The sequence below is a fragment of the Dasypus novemcinctus genome, chromosome 28 (genome assembly GCF_030445035.2).
Source record: "Dasypus novemcinctus isolate mDasNov1 chromosome 28, mDasNov1.1.hap2, whole genome shotgun sequence".
Lineage (NCBI taxonomy): Eukaryota > Metazoa > Chordata > Mammalia > Cingulata > Dasypodidae > Dasypus > Dasypus novemcinctus.
The window spans coordinates 21,420,122-21,443,223 of NC_080700.1; the positions used below are offsets into that span (position 1 = coordinate 21,420,122).

Sequence of the window (23,102 nt, forward strand, 5' to 3'; positions counted from 1 at the left end):
GCAGAAATATATACGTACATATTAGATATGGTGTAGGCAGAAGATAGCACTAAGGGAGACTTTCAGATTCAAGAGAAGCATGAAACTAAAGTGTAAAAGTGGAACTTGGCATGGACTTGAGGGAGGATGATGAAGATACTTGATTTAATTGGAAAGGGGGACTTCTCTTGGCAAGGGCTAGGTAATAGGGGGAGGTTATGGAAGATCCCAGTGGAAGGTCAGTGTTGGCATGCCACAGGGGATTTTGGCAGGTCTGGGGCTGAGATTCAGGTGTCTACTGACTGTTCAAATGGATAACCACCATGATTTGTCTGTGTGCTTTGGACAGGAGGATACTCTTTAACTGCAGCTAAAATTTTAGAGACACCAATACCGGCGTTCAGGGTTGGCCCCTGATTCCACTGGAGGCCAGCAGAGCTGTGGGAAAGAGCTTGAGCCCTGACTGCTCTTGGGGTTCAGACACACACAGACCTGAGTGATAAAGTGGAGGTGGGAAGCAATGGAAATGTTCTGAGGCTTCAAGGGGAGCTGTAAACTTACAGTCAATGCACATAGCTGTGAACTAGTGGGCGTGAATCTCTAGCAGGTCTACCACATTAGGTAGACCTCGCCATTCTAGTTCTATAATTTCAAACAAGACATCCCTTAGTTCAAGCCAATCACTTAACCTAGTCCCTGACCAGAGAAACAGTGATTTCTTCTAATTCCGGACCATGGAAAAGACTTCCAAGGGTAATATTTCACCACACACTATGTTCTCCTTGTGCTTTGATGTGGGGCATTAACCCGTGAGTAAGATGCAATTACACAGTGCACAGTGACCCATCCCCACCCACTGTTGTCTCGGAGATTTCTGCAAAGGTATGAAAAGGAGAAGTATGGAAAGCTGTCAAAATGACATTGGAGGTCACTTATAAATGACGGTCCTGGAAATGCTTGGAGATGAGAACCCTGCAAGAAATAGCCCTTCTTCAGGAGTAGAAGGGGGTGGACATATATAGCTACTGAGAATCACAAAGCAGTGTTGAAGTGCTGCATGTGCAGGCAAAGTCTAGTGGTACAGAGGAAACTCAGGTTATTCACTACCCAATGTTCTGGTGGTTTAGGTATATTATGGGGTGTGCACACATAAGCCCTATGCATCATGTGTGCTTGTATTTATTAAGCAAAGACAGTAAGCCTTTTCCAGAGAGATCACGAATTAACGCCAATGATTAAAATAGTAAAAGAGTAAAAGAAGCACAAATACCTCCTCTTACCCCCCCTCCCATAAATCTCTTATAAAACTTTGGCTTGGGGAAATAAGACTGATCACTTTGTTACTAAAACTTGTTTCTTTGCCCATCCAAAGATGAATGCTTATTTCAAAGCACAAGCAATGCATAGCTTGTGGCTTCAGTTTCACTTGTCCTCTATTGTAAGCCCAAGGTCACGGCTGCCAGTGAGCACACCGACAGCTCCCAATTTACGAAGAGGTTAGGCTCCAAAAATATACTTGTAAATTAGTCCTCTGGAGCATGGAAGCATTTCTCCATACAAGGATGCTCAGAAGGAGTTCTCAACCCTCAGGCCAGCTCGTAGAATTCAATGTAACACCCAAGGGTGGTACCAAGAGCCATTACAAAACTACAAGGATGAGGGTGGACGGAGCAGATCCAGGGAGGGAGTGCCAGGGCTGTCATGTTTTCAACTGGAAGAGCCCAATTCGTAATCATTTTTGGCACATGCTTTTCAGGGTTTGTTGTCCTAGCAATATACAGCATTATGTCAAGGAAAAAAAAATTATTTCAAAAGAGTTTAGGACTCACAAAAAGTGGCAAAAATAGTGCAAAGATTCTGTGTACCCTTCACCCAGCTCCCCTCAATGATGATGTCTTACCTAACTATAGACATTGTCAAAACCAGGAAATTGACATTGGGACTCTGTTATTGATTCTGGTGGAGAACTTATTTGGAGTTCACCAGTTCTTTTTCCCCCCTAAACAAATGCAAGGGTTTAGAATTTTTAGGCCACTTATTTCTCCAGTGTTACAGTTGCTAAAAATCTGTATTTTTGACACTCACGTTTCCATTCCTCAAAGTAAAAAAAGCAAACAAATAAAAAAAACCTGCTAATGTTATTCGGGTGGAGACTGGTTTTACATTCATACTAACTACTTCAATTTTGATACAAAAACGGCAATTTTAAAAAAAAGTCTGGAATATGCTATATATGAAACCCAGAGAATAATTTATGAAATGAACGACTGAAATTTAATTCTAAGCCAAGATTCTGCAATGTGTCCCCTGAGTCTTGTCCCACTATTGCTGTGAACTGAGTGAAGCCATTTTGGTGGAGTCACTTAATCGCTTCAGTTTTTGGTTACTTGGTTATAAAATAAATAAATTAGACTAATGACCTCTGAAATCCTTTCAGTTAAAAAAAAATCCTATGATATCCCCCTGTCATAGAGATCATTATAGAACACATAAGGTGGTTTTATTAAAAACAAACAAACAAGCAAATAAACAAACAAGCAAACTCCTCACATCAAAGTCATGGAGAAAGTACAAAAGAAAATGCAAAGTCAGTGCCAGGCAGGTGAGAGGCAAAGGTGGTAAGGGACAGTAAATTTAAAAAAAAAGCTTGGGCTGCGAGTGCTGCAGTGAGCCAAGGTTTGAGCACCTGAGGACCCACCGCTTAAACCTGGGCAAAATGTGGACAGCTTGTGTTAACTCTTCCAAGCCTCAGTTTCCTCAACTGTAAAAGGATGCTTTTACTTGTTAGTGTTGTTCTGAGGATTGAACGGATCCAGTATGTGACGCGCACGGGCAGAGCCTCTGGCATAGGGTCTCCTTTCATAAATGTTCACGGAGGCCCTGAAAGTTAGATTTGAAATAGGAATGAAATAAAAAACCCGGGAAGAGAGTTAGAGTTTGATGAGGTGACATGGTCTAGAAGTTAGCCTGCCATCAGTGGTGGCAGTTAGCTTGAAGCAGTGAGGCTCTGGTTCTGAGGGAAGTAGAGAAGGGCCTCTCACGGGGCTCAGATGTGTGCGTGCATCTTTGCACTCAGAGAAGTACTTGACTGAATGGAGAAAGGGGACAGGGCTTTCTCACCACGATGAGGAAGAGACTCATGGTCTCAGTGGCACTCTGAATTGACTGAGAGACAGAGATGAGTCAAACAGACCACTCTAATCTGTTTTTAGGAAAAGTAAGCAGGTCCCACATACTTTTTTTCAACTTTAATTTTTTTACTTTACTTTTAATTTTTTTTAATTCGAGAAGTAGTAAGTTAAAACAATTATGCATTCCATAGAATCCCCATATATCACCCCACCATCCACATACTTTTTATCTCACTGTAAATTTAAGAGATGAACTTGGACTGTGAAACCTAAGGGAGAACCCAAGATATTTTAATATGAAAATGAAACTATGGTTTATCAATCTCGCCCCATTTTGTTGCTCATGCTAGTTTCTTATCTACAAATTTTTTTCTGCTGTCTCTTAGTATTTATAACCTTCCAATTGCCGTTACTCAAGATAAATCTTAAAATCATCTAGACAACAATTAATGCAGTAAAGACAGAGAAAGAAGAAAAGAACAATTGAAACAGAAATACTTATATATACTCCTGTCTAGCAGTCACACAATACAGCAATTTCCATCATGTCCCACTGGGTAATCTTGGTCTCTTTATTGTATTCCTTTGGGCCACATTAAGAAAAGGATTTTGAATTTGTCAGATGGCTTTCATCTTTTCACATTTAAGACATAGTTTTAAAGTCTCACAAAATTGACATCTGTCAGCATTCAACAAACTTCATTAGAGAACATGCCTCAGTAAATATGTACATACCACAATAACCTTGATTAATGTGGTTTATGCTTTTGTTTTTATATTTTATATTTTTGTTTTTATATTTAATGTTATAAAAAGAGAACTTGAACCCACTGCATTACGCAGCTAGGAAATGATCTAAAGATTTTAATTTAATGTTATTTTTAGAAAAAAATCATTTATTGGTTCATCCTAAGACTAGAAATTATTCTTTGACTCCAATGTAGACTGGGAAAACAATCATGTATAGTTTTTAAAAATATAAAGATTAATTCCAACAAGAAAGTAATGAACAAGTAGAAAGCTTTAACTCATGAAATCAGGCAAGCACCCTCTTCCCCATTGGTGTGACTTTGCTAACCTGTAGAGAGAACAATATCCAAGTGATCTTTTATAACCACTAACATAAGAAATTGCATTGCAAGGTTTCCAGTTCAATGTAGCACTTTAGGAGATAAAGAAACTAAGTCTTTACTTAAAAATCACTTAAAATGTTCCACTGGTATATTTTACAAAACGTTTACGTCAAAACAACCTGGTTTTATAAATAAAAGTGGCTACTTTAATTGTGTCAAGAAAATTAACTCTGGAGAACAGCACTTACCATTTCAAATCTAATGAGTACTGGACCCAGGGCTGGGCTTGGAAGGGATCTGACTTCTAGATTCAGAGTCAAGGCTATCTGGGAGACAAAGATTGGTGACATCAGTCAACATATTCCTAATCAAGGAAAATAGTCTTAAATCCAATGCACGCAATTTTATTCAGATGAAAATAGACATTGAAAATAGACATGGGGTTCCATATTCCATTTTGAGATTCCTACTATGTCAAAGTGATGGCTTGGCTAATATATCAACTTGACCAGGGAATGGTACCCAGTTGTTTGGTCAAGCAAACACTGGACTAATTGTAATGCAAAGACATTCCCTAGACTTTAATCATCTGTGAGTTGATTGCATCTATGTCTGATTACATCTATATTCAACTGAAGAGATTGCCTTCAGCAATGGGTGATGTCTCATCCAATCAGTTAAAGACCTTAAAAGAAGAAGTGATTTTAGTAGCAGAGAGAGAATTCCCATCTCCACTTCACACAGCCAGCGTCTCCTGGGGAACTCAATGAGGACCTCAGTCCGAGTTCTTGGCTTGCAGCCTGCTCTATGGAATTCGCACTTGTGCATCCCCATGGTCGCGTGAGACAATTTTTATAAAATCTCATACTATTTACAGATATCTCCTGTAGGTTCTCTTTCCCTAGAGAACCTGACTAGTACAGTAAATAAATATAGACTGTCTCATCTCTGTCTCCCATGACAAATAAAAGAGTTACTTAGGCAACATTTTCTCTATTCCCAGTATCATTCTATTCCCATATTTTAAGATATTTCTTTTATGATCTCTAATAAATCACATTTGCAGATCTTACAAAATTGAAAGTGACTCTTGAGAAAGGTTCCACATTTTTCAAAAACCAACTAGTGTTCTTGATGGAAGCATATCAACACCAACTCTTGCTAAAAAGAAGAAAAGAAATGTGCTGGGAAAATAAAGAGCATCTCCTAGAACTAGGAAGGAGGCTAGAGAGCAAAGGTCAGAAAATGGGCAGTGAGAGCCACAGCTCAGGGCATCTCCATGGCTGGCCTGGAGAGATGCTGTGACTGGCCTCGCCACTCTGCTGTGCAGTCACTCAGCACTGATGTTGCTAGACCCCAGCTGCCCTTGTAAATAATACCTCATCTGCCCTGCATCCTTGTGGCACTCTTCAGGAGTCAAGGATCTGGGCAAGAGCACCTGAGTGGCTGGACCTCAGCAGAGCATGGGGTCTGGTCAGTCAGCTTGGGCCATGAAGGGCTCCACAGTGGGGCATGCTCTCAAACAGGAACATAGAAGGTGTGAGAGTTTGAAGTTTTTTGTGAATCAAGAAAGATCATATGCTTAAACTAATCTGTGCCTGTGGGTATGGGGCATTTGATTATAATAAGGGACTTTTTGATTAGATCACTTGATTAGATCACTTCAGGGCTTTTGATTGGACTGTCAGTAAGGTTGGGTCTCTGTCCTCTTGCTGGGGTCTTATAGAAACCAAACACTGGGAGCAGAAACACAGAGAGAGAACCGCCATTTTGACCCTGCCATATGAGAGAGAGGACTCTAGAGATTGGCCGCCATCTTGCCTTGCCACATGGCAGGTCTCCCAGCATCTGCCAGCAGCTGACCTTCGGTGAGAAAACATCTCTGATGGTGGCTTCATTTGGACATTTCATGGTCTCAAAACAGTAAACTTTTACCCCAATTACATTTCCTTTATAAAATCCAAACCATTTCTGGTATATTGTATTCACAGCCCTGTGGCAAACTAAAACAGAAGGAATAGTGCCTTCCCCATCACTCAAGGAAAAATATTCCTTACTATTATTATTTTAAGTCATTTTCTTCAGGGAAAGCTTGTATCCTAGGCCCTGCCATTTATTAATTAGGAGACACTGGATGTTCTCATCTGCTAAACTGCCAAAATGCAGATACCATAAAATGGGGTGACTTTTACGATAGGGATTTATTTAATTTAAATGTTTACATTTCTGAGGTTGAGAAAAATGTCCAAGTCAAGGCATCCTGTGGCAATGCTTTTTCCCCAAAGACTATTTTCTGGTGGTCCTTGACATATGGCCAGGCTCATGGCAGCATCTGCTGGTCTCTCCTTTCTCATCTGGGTTTCATTGCTATCAGTTTTTTGCGTTTGCAGCTTTCTCTCCTCTCTCTGAATTATGTTCTCTTATAAAGGACTCCATTAAGAGGATTAAGACTTACCCTGGGCCGTGCATTTGCTGAAGTAACCTCATCAAAAGGTCCTATTTACAATAGGTTTACACCACAGAAATGGATTAACTTTAAGAACATGATTTTCTGGGGTCCATATACAGCTTCAACCATCACAATGGACAACTTTATTTTCCTCGGTCTCCATGGTGATGAAAATGGGACATACCTCTCAGGATTGTTGTAGAGATTACATGAATTAAGAATATGTGTGAAATGTTTAAAACACTGCCTGGAATGCAGCAAGTGTGTATAAGTATTTTAAAAATAGATAGCAGAAAAAAATGTAGGAGCTGGATGAGCCAAAGGAAAGAAATAAAATTGTCATGCTTATGCATAACCACAGCCAACACCCCACAGCACAACTCTCCAGACCACCTTTGATGCATGTAGAGACTCTAGAAATGTCATTCATTCCACAGATACTTGTTGAGTTCTGATTTTATTCCAGGCTCTACTTGTGCTAGGACAAAATGAAGAATTCTTACAGAGAATGCATGTATGTTATTTCATCTAAAAAATGGGATTATATAGAACATATTACTCAATTACAATTCTTAGACCAAGGCTGATCTGCAGTTTTTGTTATCTGTCAGCAGTTACATAAGTATACACGTAGGCAGTAAGCATTTAGAAAGTTTATAATATTCTGACATCACCATAATATCCAAGTGTGTAATCAGTGGGCTAATCTCCTTGAATAGGATGTAGACAAATTCCAGAATTGCTGATTCACCTCTAAGCCTTGTGTCATGAGCCACAACATTCAGGACCAGTAAGACCATATATTGGACTGCAATGGACTGGGAACAAGACAGATAGACAAACATGTTCTCTTTACCACCAATTGTTTGAAAAGCACTGGTATGGAATGCAGTCTTTGTAACCTGTTCTTTTGTGAAATGTTGTAAGCCTCATTCCATTTCAATGACTATGTTTCTAGATGTAATTTTTAATGAATGTGTTTTTCTTCAGCTTTTAGGTTTGCTGGAGAGGTGTCTTAAGCTTAATTGACACCTACAACTTTCCTGAGATTGTATTGTCTTTTCCCATTTGAAGATTACATTAATGTAATTTATGTGTGAGGGCACTGAGTTTCAGGAAAAGCAGATTTTTCTTGAACATTCTTCCCAGAGGGACTTCTTACCAAACTATTGAAAGAACCTCACTAAAAATAGTTTCATTCATAATAAGATCCAAAGGCAGAAATCCCTGGCAATACTTTAGCAGACTTTAATTAATAGTACTGTGTCTTCTTCGTTGAGACTTTCACAAATCCCCAAAGTAATAAATGTTATTACAGCACAAGCAAGCTGTTTTCTTTTACTCATTTCTCAGCAAGAATATGATTTTTTTTCTCACTTTACCTCTCTGTGATTCAAAATCCCCAAGCAAAGCTGTGTTCCGATGCTGATTGTTGGGGATTGAATCATGTACCCACCCCCCGGCAAATATATGTTTACATGTAAATATGAGCCCATTTGTAAATAGGACTTTTGGAGATGTCATTTTTAAGGTGTGCACAAACTGAATGAGGGGAGTCCTCAACCCAATATGGCTGAGGTCCTTATAAGCAGTGGAAATTGGACACAGGAGAGACTAGAGACAGAACAGAAGGAGACAGATTACCATGCAGTAGAGAATTGTGGGAAAGCCATCGTCAGAATGCTACAGACTTTGAAAAAAACATGGCCTTGATGATGCTTTAGCTTTTTACTCCAGGCCTCCAAAACTGTGAAACAATGAATTCCTGTTGTTTAAGCCAACCTGGTGAGTGGTATTTGTCATAGCAGTCCTGGCAAACTAAGACTGATGTTGGGAGTCTGGCTAGCTTCACTCATTAGCTAAGTGACTTGCTCTCTCCCACCCATCTTGAAGCATATGCAAATCAAGGTGGCGTTTCCCTCAAATAACAAGCTATCACATGTTCTGAACCTTCATCATCAGTCTAGGATGGAACATGTCTACAAACAAATGGAAAATGTGAAGAGAATTTTGTGAGTCCTACACGAAAAAAAAATGCCATTCATTAGATGGGACACTTTATGATGCATCTGAAAAGACAGGAAATTTGGAATCTTATGGGGAGTATTATGGCAATTTGGTACTTCCCAGGCTACACCAACCAATAGAAGGATGACCCCTCTTTGGCACTCATGCTGCTGTTCCCTTCTCCTCCACATTCTGAATTAGTTGTGGCATTTTTTCCCACTCGACTTCAAAGCTGTCCTCAATAGTGTGCTCTATCTAGAAAGCCCCGACCAACTGACCCAGGTGGGACAAGAGAAGAAACCTATTTTGCATCTAGATGAAAACGATACCTACATTAGGTTTCTAAGAGTTGCAATTCACTTTACCCTGCAGTTATATTAGTAGCCCCAACACCTGAAGTGTTGGAAAGAAAAGTGGTGAAGGATTTGCTATTTTACTTTAGAAGAGTAAATATGAACTCCAGAAATTACTTAGGCTGATATGTTTTTCTACCTTATCATAATTCTGCTCTGGACTATTTCAGTCCTATTTGGCATTTTTTCTTCATGCCTACCCATCCCAAAGATGACTTAAATCTAAATCTTAGATATTTCAAGTATAGAGATAGAATCTATTTCAAAAGGATTATAATATCTAGACTATCTCTCCCTGCCCAAAACCAAAAACTTTCTCCCAGGGGAGTCCAAATCAGAATCATTCAGCAAGAGAATGGGCCAGAGAAAGATAATTATTAATACTAATCAATCTAAATCAATGTTAGGGTCTAATTATCAGCCATGGAATAATAGAAGTATAGAGCAATTTTCTACTACATTTACATGCTAAGGTAAAAGTGACTATTTCTATGACAAATAAGGAAAGAATAAGAGTCTTTCAAACATTCTCACCTACTTGTCACACACACACAAGAAATATGATTCCTCATTTTTTCCCTTAGTCCTGAGCACATGCACCAATTCTTTTGCCACATTTTCTTTCATCAGATCTTTGAGGAAAAAAACAAAAAACTTATTTCAGGAGGAAGGACATTCTTGAGGGGGAATCAAAGAGGCTTTCATTTATTCAACAAATAATAAATACTGTAGCAGTTTGATACGGTTATGAATCCCAAAAATAGATATTGGATTATGTTTGTAATCTGGTCTGTACCTGAGTGTGATTAAGTTATGATTAGGGCTTTGATTGGGCCATGTCACTTGGTGGGTGGGGACTCACAGATAAAAGGCATGACAAAGGACAGAGTTGGGATTTTTGGTGTTAGAGTTTTGATGTTGGAATTTGATGCTGAAGCCATAAGCTGGAGCCCCGGGAAGTAAGCTCACAGAGGAAAGAGAAGCAAGCCCCAGCAAGAGAGGAGCCCTGAGCCCAGGAAGAAGCAAGCCCTGGGAAGAAAGGAACATTGAACCCAGAGAGAAGCAAGACTCTGGATGGGAGGAACCCAGGAAGCCTGAACCCTCATAGACATTGGTAGCCATCTTGCTCCAACACGTGGAAATAGACTTTGGTGAGGGAAGTAAGTTATGCTTTATGGCCTGGTATCTGTAAGCTCCTACCCCAAATAAATACCCTTTATAAAAACCAACCAATTTCTGGTATTTTGCATGAGCACCCCTTTGGCTGACTAATATAAATACCTTCTTTACATGAGGCACTGTTCTAGGTGCTGACAATATCAAAGTGAACAAAACACATGGAATTTCTTGCCCTCATGGAACTTATATTCTAGAGGGACACAGAGAAGGTAAATAAGATAATTTTATGATCGGAGGCTTGCAGGAATCTAACCTTGTATTTTACCAGGGGACAATCGTTCTGTATTCACCAATTCAGTGTTTGTGGCTACTTTATAGAACTTAGCTATACGAACAATGAGAATCAAAACTATCGGATGGTGACAGATTCTTTGGGGACAAACAAAGCAGAAAAGGGAGCCAGGGAGGATATGTTTGGGAGGAGGGGAGGGGGTGGAAATGGGGGACCTGAGTAACAAGGGGAAGCCTCACTGAGGTGACAATTGAGTAGAAACCTGAGGATACTGAGATTCTGAGTCCGAGTGACTGAAACGTGGTTCCCCCAAAAGGCAGGGCAGGGGGATAAGCTGGGTGGGCGGAGGACATCCTGAGATTGGGATCCAACAGGCAGTTAAAAACATGAATTAGACTCTGGGCCATGAGACACACAACCACAGAACTAGCTGACAATGAGGTGGTAGGAAGATGAATCTTGGTAGCTGAGAGCAACAAGAGAAAGGATAATAAAAAAATATGATTCGACAAGCTCCTACTGCATCAGGAGTGCTAACGTGTTTTATTCTGCACATCTGTCACCCCGAAGACATCCCTGCAAGGTCCCAACCATGCATCCTGCAACGAAAAAGAACAACAGTGGTACTAGGCAGTATTTATAAAGAGCCTACTAGGTGCCAGACACGTTTCTGGGACTTTCGACAGCTTGGTTGATTCAATCCTCATGCCGACGGAGGCAGGTATATTATTAGACTCATTCGGGAGATGAGAAAACTGGGGCTTAGAGATGAAGTTCTCCAAGGCCCTAAACTGGAAGCCGAGGGAAACCAAAGGCCCAGTCTGGCTGGATCGTCTCTGCTCTCAAAGGAGCAAAGTTGCGTCTGTGCTCTATCAGCCTCTTCTGCCCTTAGAGAAAAGCCAGCTGAGGGCAGAACTTGGGTGAGTATCTTGAGGGGCAGGGGAAAGAGCTGGAGACAGTTTTCAACATGGTAGAGCGCTCGGGGCCGTGTCAGGGAGCGCGGGCGCGGGGGCGCGCACAGCCACACACTGCGGCCAAACCTGAGCCCGGGGGAGTGGTGGACCCCGGCGCCGCAGGGGCAGAGAAGAGGCAGGGAGGGACTTTCCACCCCCGCGGCAGGACGGCACACACGTTTCTGGGGATATTTGAGAGCTCAGGGAGAAGCGAACATCGATGGTTCAAGCCAACCCTGAAACTCCCTTTCCCAGGGAGTTAAGGCAGGGAAGCAGCCTGTGCCAACTGTGGCCTGAGCAAGTCGCTTCACCTCTGTGAGTCCCAGGTGTCCTAATGTCAACTTGGAGAATCGCTGAGATGTCTCCAAAACCTAACCCCGGGTGCTTCTTAGTTCTGCAGTCGGTCACGGGCACACAGTGGGCGCCTCCTGAGAGCCAAGCCCCCGCTCTGGGAACCCGGCTGCCCGGCCCGCGGTGCGCCGCGGAGTTAGGCCTGGAGATGCCTCCCGGCTGCCCTGGCCACCGCCCAGAGGTCAAGTCCGAGAAGCAGCAGCGAGGCGGGCTGCTTAGCGCTAGAACTTTCTCCCTCTGGGACCCGGGTCGGGGCCAGATGGCAGAGGAGGCAGCTGGCAGGGACCGCGGGGAGCCGCGCGCCAGGCGGGAGGCTGTGCCCGTCACTCGCCGTCCCGGGCACGGGCCCGGGCGCGCCCAGGGGTGTCCCCAGGCGGTCCAGGGCGGCGGGGCGCGGGAGGTGGCGCGCGGCCGGGGGCGCCCACGGCGGGGCGGGCGGGCGGAGCGCGCGGGAGGGCGGCGGGGCGGCAGGCGGCGCGGGCGCGGGCGGGGCGCCAGGGGCCGGGTGGTGGGTGGGGGCGGGAGGGGCGGGGGGAGAGAAGAGGCCGCGGAGCCCTCGGGGCACTGCGAGGCCCGGCGGCGCGCGGGAGCCGGCGCGTCCCCGGGAGGCTCTCGGCGGCTGGGGAGGGCGCGGCGGGCCGGAGCGGCCGGGGCGGCGGCACGATGCCCACCTTCGACGAGGCGCTGCGCAGGGCGGGCGAGTTCGGGCGCCTCCAGCAGCGCGTGTTCCTGCTGCTGTGCCTGACGGGCATCACCTTCGCCTGCCTCTTCGTCAGCGTGGTCTTCCTGGGCACCCGGCCCGAGCGCTTCTGGTGCCGCGGGCCGAGCGCCGCCGCGCTGGCCGAGCGCTGCGGCTGGAGCGCGGACGAGGAGTGGAACCGCACGGCGCCCCCCGGGCCGCACGGCGCCGGCCGCTGCGAGCGCTTCGTCCTGGAGGCGGCCAACGCCAGCGCCCTCGCCTGCGACGACCCGCTCGCCGCCTTCCCCAACCGCTCGGCGCCGCTCGTGCCCTGCCGGGACGGCTGGAAGTACGCGCAGCCCCACGCCACCATCGTCACCGAGGTGAGGGGCGCGGGGCGCGGGGCGCGGGGCGGGTGAGCGCGGCCGCTCCGGGGGCGCCGGGGCCAGGTGCCTTCCCCGCCCCCGGGAGCCGGCAGCGAGGAGGCCAGGCTCGCGTTGTGAGGAGCTGGTCCCCAAGGGAGGACCGTGGGCAAAGGGACGCGGTGGTGACCTTTGGGGACTGACGAGGTAAACCCACCCCTTTGGAGAGCCGCGCTGTAAACGGCTGGGAAAAGCCTGCCTTTGCCGTCTCAACGCTCCTGAGTTCACGGAGAGATGCTTGGGCGCCAGGTGTCAATGAGAACTTTGATAGAACCCAAGTTTCAAGATGCACGTGCCTTCCCGGGAATCGGCCAAAGCACCCAGTTGACGCTACCTTTGAGCATGAACTGGACATTACGGGGAGACGCACGGCACAGAGCTGGATCTCCGGGGGCAGGGAGGGTTAGCAGGTCGCGATTGGCCCGTGGTCTCCAGAGGGCAAAGCAGAGGGGGAAATCAAGCTTTGAAGTCTGCGCAGGTTTTTCTGTTTGTTTTGTTTTGTGTTTCCAGTTGCCTGAATGATTATCCCAAATGCAAAGGGGACAAAGGTCGAGACTCTCCTGGGAAATGATTTTGGGAAAACCGCTTTGGGACAAAGAGCAACATCCGAGAGAAGTTGGGAAAGCTGGGCTATTGAATAAGAGTTGTGATTCTCCCTGCTAATAAACTATAGGGAGGCAGCAGCAGGGGCCCCGAGCCCTAGACTCCGCCCCGTGGACGCCCCGTGGACAGGTGGCGGCTGATGGGGCGTGGTGGGGGGGGACCCCGCTGTTTTGTTGGGTGCCTTTGGGTGGCCAGTGCTTTCGGGGGGTTAGACCCGGCTTGGTCACCCTTTGCTGAGAAGGCCATTTGCACCCTTGTGAATTCCAACAACAGGGCGGAGTCACATGAAAAGAATCAATTCGGAAACTGCCTGGGATGAGCAGTTTTTAAAAACGTCTTGAATGTGCTCAGGTAAATTGGAGAAAGAAAAAAAGTTGTCTTTATTTTATGTGCTGTCATAGCAGTTTTTCAGCACCTCTTTGGATAATGGGGAAAGCACTGGTGAGGAGTGGAGAGGGCTCTGCTGCTTTGAGCAGGGATCGTTGCCCTAGCAACACCATCTTTCTGGAGTTGGGGTTTTTTAGATCTTGAGGTTGTGTGCAGATCTGTAACGGCGTTTGTGGGTGTGTTGGATCACTTTGAATGGTCCCATGTGAATTATCAAAGTGTATCATTGATGTGGAGACAGTGGCCATGGAAGGGCTGAGGGCAGGGAGAGGGAAGAAGAGATAAGATGTGGGGGCATTTTTGGGACTTGGAGTTGTCCTGATTGATATTGCAGGGACAGGTGCTGGACATTATATATCCTGCCATAACCCACTGAATGGATTGGGGGAGAGTGTAAACTACTATGTAAACTATAATCCATGCTATGCAGCAGTGCCCCAAAATGTATCTACCAAATGCAAAAATGTGCCCCAATGATGAAAGGCGTTGCTGATATGGGAGGAGTGGGGTGGGGGATATATGGGAACTTCTTATATTTTTTTAATGTAATGTTTTTTGTGATCTATGTATCTTTTTTATTTAAAAAAAGGCAATTACATGAAAATTTCAAAAAACAATAGTTAAAAAACGTTTCAAAATATGAAATAAAGACATGTTTAGAAAAATGAACCCCCCCCCCCAAATGACATGGCAACGTGTGCCAATGCTTATGTGCATTTGGGTTACTTTATTTTATATATATATATTTTTGTCTTTATTCATTTTTTTAATATTACATTAAAAAAAATATGAGGTCCCCATATACCCCCCACCCCCCTCACCCCACTCCTCCCCCCATAGCAACAATCTCCTCCATCATCATGACCCATTCATTGCATTTGGTGAATACATCTCTGAGCATCTCTGCACCTCATGGTCACTGGGCCACATCATAGCCCACACTCTCCCACGTTCCATCCAGTGGGCCATGGGAGGACATACAATGTCCGATAATTGTCCCTGCAGCACCACCCAGGACAACTCCAAGTCCCAAAAACGCCTCCACATCTCATCTCTTCCTCCCATTCCCCATTTGGGTTACTTTAATTTCCACTTGATCTTTATTGCTGCAGACTGCTTTATAAATGGTGGTGGGTAGCTGTTAGGGATTTCAGGGGTGAAGTGGACAGGGCATGGGCTAGGGAGGGCTGTCACTAGTACCTTCCCAGAGCTGTTTGTTAGGGGGCTGTTTCTATTCCTGTTAGCAGGGTGTTAGTATTTACTTCCCAGGGGAACCAAGACGCCCCACGTGGAGAATAGGTACCTGATGTTTAAAGACATCGAAACCTCATATGGAGAATAAAATGAGCCTTAAAATGCAAAATGCACACAGACTTGAGCAGGTTTTGCATGAATGAACATGCTGGGCAACGATCAAAGGCCGATATAGAATTTGTGAATTAATGCACACATACTTTAGAAGCACAGTATTCCTGGATTATTTCAAGAAGGGACCTACAGTCTTTGGAAAGGGGGTGGCTCTGGAGGGACAGTGTGGAGTGAGGCAAGGTGGGAACCTGAGTCCTGGCTCTGTCTCCAGTTAGCTTGTGGCTCAGGTGAATCACTTACCTCGTTGGGCTCTGTTTTCTCATCTATAAAATAAGGGGTTGGATTTAGCCCTGTCCAACCCAACTAACGTGATCAGCGTCATCACTATCTTTCTGTGCTCAGAACAAGAATTAAAACTCATCAGAGAAAACTAAGACAGTGTTCAGAGTGCTTTGATTAAGGCCACAGATAGAATTTGAAGTACACTGTAGAGATTTTTTTAAAATCTCAAATTACTTCTTTTTTTTGTTTTAATGTTTGGATTCTTAAGAGGAAAATTTCTACCTATTCAGGAATAGATGTTTTAGCTATCCAAAACAGCTTGTTTTTCCTCAGAGTTCTGGGTGGCTGATATTTGGTTGTTTTGAATTTTGAATATGATCCAATTAGTTTTTGTTCTTTTGAATTCTATCAGAGTGATTAAAGCAACTATAGGTCATATCTTTAATTAACACTACGTACCCAATGTTTTTTTAATTTTATATTTGTCTTTATTTTTTTTTAATGTTACATTCAAACAATAGGAGGTCCCCATATACCCCCCACCCCCACCCCACTCCTCCCATAACAACCACCTCCTCCATCATCATGGGACATTCATTGCACTTGGTGAACACATCTCTGAGCACTGCTGCACCACATGGTCAATGGTCCACATTATAGTTTATACTCTCTACCCAGTAGGCCATGGGAGGACATTCAATGTCCAGTAACTGTCCCTGCAGCACCACCCAGGACAACTTCAAGTCCTGAAAATGCCCCCACATCACATCTCTTCTTCCCACTCCCTACCCTCAGCAGCTACCATGGCCACCCTCTCCATCTCAGTGCTACATTAACTTCAATTACTAATCACAATAGTTCATGAATAGAATATCAGTAAGCCCACTCTAATTCATACTCTATTTCTCCATCCTGTGGACCCTGGAATAGTTGTGTGTGTTCACTCCAAATCTATATCAAGAGGGGGCTTAGATTCCACATGGGTGATAGATGCAATTCTCCTGCTTTCAGTTGTAGGCACTCTTGGCTCCCTGGTGTGGTGTTTGACCTTCTCCACCTCCATGTTAGCAGAGTGGGGTAAGTCCAATAAACCAGAGTGTAGGAGTTGCAAGTCTGTTGAGGCTTAGGGCCTGGCAATCACATAGTTAGTCCAGAGATTCAGGTCCCCTGAGTATACACTAAACCCTAGCACCAACCACAGGTCTGGTAAAAGTAATAGGAGAGACTTGTGAATAAAGATCATATCTGAGTCCAACTCCATCACACAGGAACACAAACTCCAAAGTAGGAGCAACTGACATGGCACTGAACTCCATCTGCCATGAGCATAGAACCTGTGGGTCTCTGTAGCCCTCAGCAGAACCAATACCTGGGGTTGTATCTACTTTATCTGTCTCTGGGACTCTGCTGAGTTGTGCATAAGGGCAACACCTCTGATAATCTCCTGACTCTTTTTTGGAGACTAATAGCCATATAAACTCATTTGTCCTTTCCATTTCCCCCTTTTATTCAAGGTCAAAAAAATTTTAACTCCTGATATTATATGTAGGCTGAGATATTCTACTGGTCTGAGTTGACCCTTTTATTCAAGGTCACATCACCAGCTGGTACTTGGTAGTAATCCCTTGGTGCCAGGGAGGTTCATCCCCAGGAGTCATGTCCCACACTGGGGGAAAGGCAATGCATTTACATGCTGAGTTTGGCTTCAAGACTGGCCAAATTTGAGCAACACGGAGGTTCTCAGGAGGTAATTCTTAAGCACCCTGCAGCTCTAGACCTTGTTCTTATTTCAGGCACACAGGTTTATAAGCATAATCATTAGTATCAAGGGCTCATTGTTGAACCATCCTTCTTTTTTGGTCTTTGCCATTGCACTTGGAGAATTGTTGCTGTGCCGTTAGGGAAAGTGATAGAGCTTCCCTGGCTAGGAACTCAGCACTCCCTCAGTTGTCATTTTTTACTGTAACCACTATGAAAATATCCAAACATTTTTATGTACCCTGGATATATGCCCTGGAGAACTCTCTGCCAACCATGTGTCCCTTGTCAATAACATCTCGCACCAGTATTCCTCCCCTGCCATTGTTGAACCTCTCTGTGATCCAAAACTTCTTCAAAAACGAAGCCTAATGTATTGCCAGGTTCCATTAATAGCAAAATGGAATATAGTGATGAGTTTAAAAGTTAGATATAGAATACATACTAATTTAGAAAAATTAAGGTAAAAATAAATTGGGGTATCAAAAAATTTTTAAATGCAAAAGCTTTGTTTTTGATGTTTTGCCTTCCATCACTGCAATAAGTGTTGCCTTGTATGCACATTGGCAAGGCACTTCTTCCATCTTTTCCTCAGTGTCTACGTCCTTCCTTTTTCTTTTTCTTTTTTCCTAATTATTTAGCTTGTCTTAACAAAAGTTTTAGATTACAGTAATTCATATATACAGTATACAGTACTCCCACATATCCAACATAAAACACTTTGTCCCTTTCCCAGCAATAATTTTTTTACATGTTCATACTATATTTACTGCAACTGATGTACAGATATTGAGACAATAGCTTTCAAACAAGGTAACATTTGGGTTTACATTGTGGTTTATATTTTAGACTATACAATTTTCTAAATTTTTAGTTATCTTATGTTTTACATTATGATTTACATTTTAGCCTATAGGCCCCTATACATTTTTGGTGTAATTTAGTATGTCCTATATCCATCCATGCACAATCTTGTGGAACACTTCCATTGTCCCACAGTTACATTGATTCCATCTATTCAATACCTCTTTCCCCTTCCCCTTAGGGCCCACAGTGACAGTCAATCTTCATTGCTTGAAGGGACATGTTCAGAGATACTTGCAACTATGTTAAGGGCTTGGCATGCTTGACTGCCCTGTCCCATTGGGAGCCACCAATTCTCTCGAGAGATACTATTCCTTCTATTTGACAACATCAGTCCTCCCCAGGATGTGGGTATACCTTCACTCTCATTGTATGGGTCTCCATCCAATGATATAACCCACTATCACAAAATAAGCACTCACACACTCCCTAGAAGCCTGTCCTGTGTCAGATTCTCCCCTTTAAGCATTAAATAGGTAACCTTCCTTATTATGTTTTTGAAAAAGTTTTCTCAACATTATATTCTCAACCACATACCTGACAATCTCCTATGTTCATTTGTTCCCCCACCCTCCCCCCAATTTCTTGGGCCATATTACCCATCCTCCCATCCCTAGCCCCCCTCAAGTCCACCAACCCCACCCAAAGGTATCCCTATGTCCCCATTTTATCCCTTCGCTGTACAAATACTTACCTCCAGCTTATCATAGATTTCACCCATGTAGGTGTCAGCTTACATCCTTCCTCCTACCCCCCAAATTCCTTTAAGCCTATCATCTGGTCTCTAGCTCTCTGCGGCAGCTTGGCTTACTTATTTCATATCATTGAGGTTATGTAGTATTTGTCTTTCAATGCTGGGGTTACTTCACTCAACATAAGGTTCTCAAGATTCATCCATGTTACCACATGTGTTTGCAGTGTATTCATTCTTAAAGCTGAGTAGGGGAAACGGACTTGGCCCAGTGGATAGGGCGCCCGTCTACCACATGGGAGGTCCGCGGTTCAAACCCCGGGCCTCCTTGACCCGTGTGGAGCTGGCCCATGTGCAGTGCTGATGTGCGCAAGGAGTGCCGTGCCATGCAGGGGTGTCCCCCGTGTAGGGAAGCCCCACGTGCAAGGAGTGTGCCCATAAAGAGAGCAGCCTACCCAGGAATGGCGCCGCACACATGGAGAGCTGACACAGCAAGATGACACAACAAAAAGAAACACAAATTCCCGTGCCACTGACAACAACAGAAGCAGACAAGAACATGCAGCAAATGGACACAGAGAACAGACAACGGGCGGTGGGGGGGGTGGTTGGGAAGGTGGGAAATAAATAAAATAAATCTTAAAAAAAAAAAGCTGAGTAGTATTCCATTGTATGTATATAGCACATTTTATTTATCCATTCATCTGTTGATGGGCATTTGGGTTGATTTTAACTTTTGGCACTAGTGAACAATGCTGCTATGAACATTGGTGTTCATATATCAGTTTGTGTCCTTGTTTTCAGTTCTACTGGGTATATGCCCAGCAGTGGAATTGCTGGGTCATATGGCAAATCTACAGCTAAATTTTTGGGAAACCACCAAACTATCCTCCAGAATGGCTAGATCCTTCTGCATTCCCACCAGCAGCCACTGTGTTTTTATAAACTTGAAATTTGACATCAAGGAAAGGGAGTGAATCTAGAGAGCTTAGAAGATGGCAGGAGGCAAAGAGCTACCCAGATCCCAGAGCGCCTCCATAGATTGTTTTATTTAATTGTCATGCCGTTGTGGGGGAGGTATCATTGTCCTGGCTTTTTAGAGGATCTGTCAGGGTTTCCCGTAGCTCGTACATAGCCCAGCTGGATTCAAATCCAGACATTTTTACTGTAAATTGGTGGCAACCCTTTCTTCCACACAGTTCTCTACGTCAGTTGAGAAAGTCCTCAAAACAGGACACCCAGTTCATCACTTCTTATGTCCTGCAGGAAACCTTGTTGAACCTTTGCATTTATTTTATTACTACCCTGGCTCACATGCCAGTTTGTTTTTATTATGTGGCACCTGGAACCACGGTCAGCCCAGACTGACAGGCGGGGCAGCTGTGCCTTCATTTTGGTGGGAGTGATTCTGGGTCCTTTTGGTATGAAAGTTGCAAAATGGCCACTTCAACCCCATCCGCCCCTTTTGCGTCTATTAAAAGAAACCGAGTCACTAATAACAATCAATGTAACAGGTTTATGAAAAGAGAAATTGCTTGAGCAGGGATAGCTGAAACCGAAGTGAGTCTCAAAATATTTAACAAGTTACATTAGCTTATAAAGATTAAATTATGGGATTCCTGGTGAGGAAGTTACAACAATTGGTTGACACTTAGTTTCCTTGTTATAAAGGAGCTCTCATAAATGGAGAATGATTGTAGATTGGTTATGACAGTATATTTGTCCATTTCTGATGGCCTATTTCCATTGGACTGTAAACAGCTCACTTCCAATTGTTGCTTAAATTGTAACTTTTTAAGGGTAACTTTTTTGGTAAAGCCCCCTATCTTTATTTTTAACTCTTTATATATATAATTCTCTTTTAGCTAAATCCTATAAAACACATTTTTGTTAAAATTATTGGCTCAACTTGGTTAATGCAAACTTTACAATCCTTATCATCTTAAACATTTAATAAACATAATGTTAGCTTATTTGATCAGTTAACTTAACCTTATATAAATTTAGGAAGAACACACCAAGGAAAAAATATCAACATACTTGTATTATATCTAACATTAGTAACTCAAATTAAACCAACAGCAAAGTCTCATTCGCTAAAGATCTATTTACATTATGCAAACTTGAAAATTTTAAAAACATTTGGGTTAGCTTTTAACATTTGAAACATTAAAACTTTAGTGTCTTTAATTCCTGGGTCTTAGTAGTATTTAATTTATAAGCACTTATTTATCTAAAAGCCATTTTGAACAAAGTTCCTTTAAGGAGTTTCGCAAGTATACCATCGAGAGCTTTTAAAAAAACCACATTTAATATATATATGAACATTTAGACAAACACAGTAAAAACTTACAACTCAAAATGTCAATCATGAGTTGGACAATTTGATTCTTAAAAACATGAAAAGACAAATATGGTAAACAAAATTCACTACATTATCTGAAAGCATTGGCATTTGCCTTTTGCCTCAGAAGATGGCAGGCCTGTAGTGTTCTCTGTGCTTCTGAGTGAGAACTCCCAAGGGGAAGTTGTGGTTAAGGAGGCCTAAGGCTTGGCTGTATTAAACCATCTTTTTTTTTTTTTAATTTTTTTATTGACTTTGTAATAATATTACATTAAAAATATATATATGAGGTCCCATTCAACCCCACCCCCCCACCCCACCTCTCCCCCCCCCAGCAACACTCGTTCCCATCATCATGACACATCCATTGGATTTGGTAAGTACATCTTTGGGCACCTCTGCACCTCATGGTCAATGGTCCACATCATGGCCCATACTCTCCCCCATTCCATCCAGTGAGCCCTGTGAGGATTTACAGTGTCCGGTGATTGCCCCTGAAGCACCATCCAGGGCAGCTCCATGTCCCAAAGACGCCTCCACCTCTCATCTCTTCCTGCCTTTCCCCATACCCATCAGCCACATGTCCACTTTTCTCAATCCAATGCCACCTCTTCTATGTGGACATTGGATTGGTTGTGTCCATTGCACCTCTATGTCAAGAGGAGGCTCAGATTCCACATGGATGCTGGATGCAATCCTCCCACTTTCAGTTGTAATCACTCTAGGCTCCATGGTGTGGTGGTTGTCCTTCTTCAAATCCATCTTAGCTGAGTGTGGTAAGTCCAATAAATCAGATTGTAGGTGCTGGAGTCTGTTGAGGCTCAGGACCTGGCTATCACATTGTCAGTCCAGAGATTCAAATCCCCTAAATATATCTTAAACCCCAACACTAACTGCACCTCCAGCACATTAGCATGAAAGTCTTATGAAGAGAGATCCCATCTGAGTCCAGATTCATCACACATAAACAGCATTTCCAAAGAGGGGCCATATGACCTGGTAATTAACCCCATCGGCCATGACCATAACTCCCATGGGTCTCTTTAGCCCTCAAAGGAACCAATATCTGGGGGTTGTATCTGCTTTATCTGTCTCTCTGACTCTGCTCAGTTGTGCATAATATGTTGGCCAATCATTGGAATGGTCCAGGAGTTGAGGTTTTAGTTAAGTTATAAAAAGTAATAGCCAATCGAGAGACATTTGAGGCTCACCGGCGACCGTAGCCAGCAGGTCTCAAAAATGCTTTCACTGGGGCCTGGAAGCGTCACTTTGTAGTGTTTCTAAGATGAGTATTTTGGTGTGGCCCTTAAAGGGAAGTCTGATTGTGCTTGTGCTATGCATAGAAGTGCTGGGTGATCCGGAATGTAATCTCATTTTGTGAGAAAACATCTTACCAAGTAAAGGACTGTTCATTATATACTGGCTCTATGTTTGTGAAAGCGGTTTGGGAAGTGGGCAATAAGACATGTGGACTGCTTGATATCATTTCTTGTGCAATTAGTCTGATTTTATTTTTTGTCCAGGAAATTCTTTACAATGGACAGGACGAAGTTCAGCTCCTTCCCAGGGCACTGGGTTTCGCAGAAGGCCTAAGTTTTAGGGGCAACTGGCAGGCTCTGGGGGATAAGGTAGAAAAGGGAGTTGGTTTGAGGCTGAAGAAGTAGGACTAGTATAAAGACTTTTTAGCTTTACTTCTGTGTAATTTAAGGAATCTATTATAAAGTCTGCTTTTGAGTCATCTTGTCTTTTAGAAGCTTCTGAGTACCAATTTGAAAATGATCTACACTCCTTTTGTGGAGCCTGGGAACGTCTCTTTTCAAGTACACCTTTCTAGTGTACATTAGTTAGCTCAAATGTTCCCCAAAGTGGCCGCTGCAAACTCATGTCATTGCTGGTGAGATTTTCCCATTTATTCAAAAACAAACATGAACTAGGGCCATAGTAAGGAAATATGAAAGTAACAGGCATCTTTGCTGAAGGAAAAGGGAGAGATTTACATTTAAAGGGAGGAAAGCCGATATTCAATCAAAGGTTTTCTACAGTTTATAAAAACAACA

General features: G+C 43.5%; 1 protein-coding gene and 1 long non-coding RNA gene across 2 annotated transcripts in view; one reads left to right on the top strand and one right to left on the bottom strand.

Annotated features, from left to right (window-relative positions):
- Positions 1-12,453, bottom strand: part of LOC139437805 (uncharacterized) — a 47,134-nt gene extending 34,681 nt beyond the window's left edge. The window contains exons 1-2 of the long non-coding RNA XR_011647707.1: positions 12,379-12,453; positions 4,432-4,509 (exon numbers count right to left, since the gene is read on the bottom strand). This is a non-coding gene — a long non-coding RNA (uncharacterized lncRNA). The remainder of the gene's footprint in view (positions 1-4,431; positions 4,510-12,378) is intronic.
- SLC22A3 (solute carrier family 22 member 3) overlaps positions 12,328-23,102 on the top strand; it is a 127,573-nt gene continuing 116,798 nt past the window's right edge. The window contains exon 1 of the mRNA XM_004449796.5: positions 12,328-12,769. Within this exon, the coding sequence (XP_004449853.2) occupies positions 12,371-12,769 (399 nt within the window). The 5' untranslated portion in view covers positions 12,328-12,370. The remainder of the gene's footprint in view (positions 12,770-23,102) is intronic.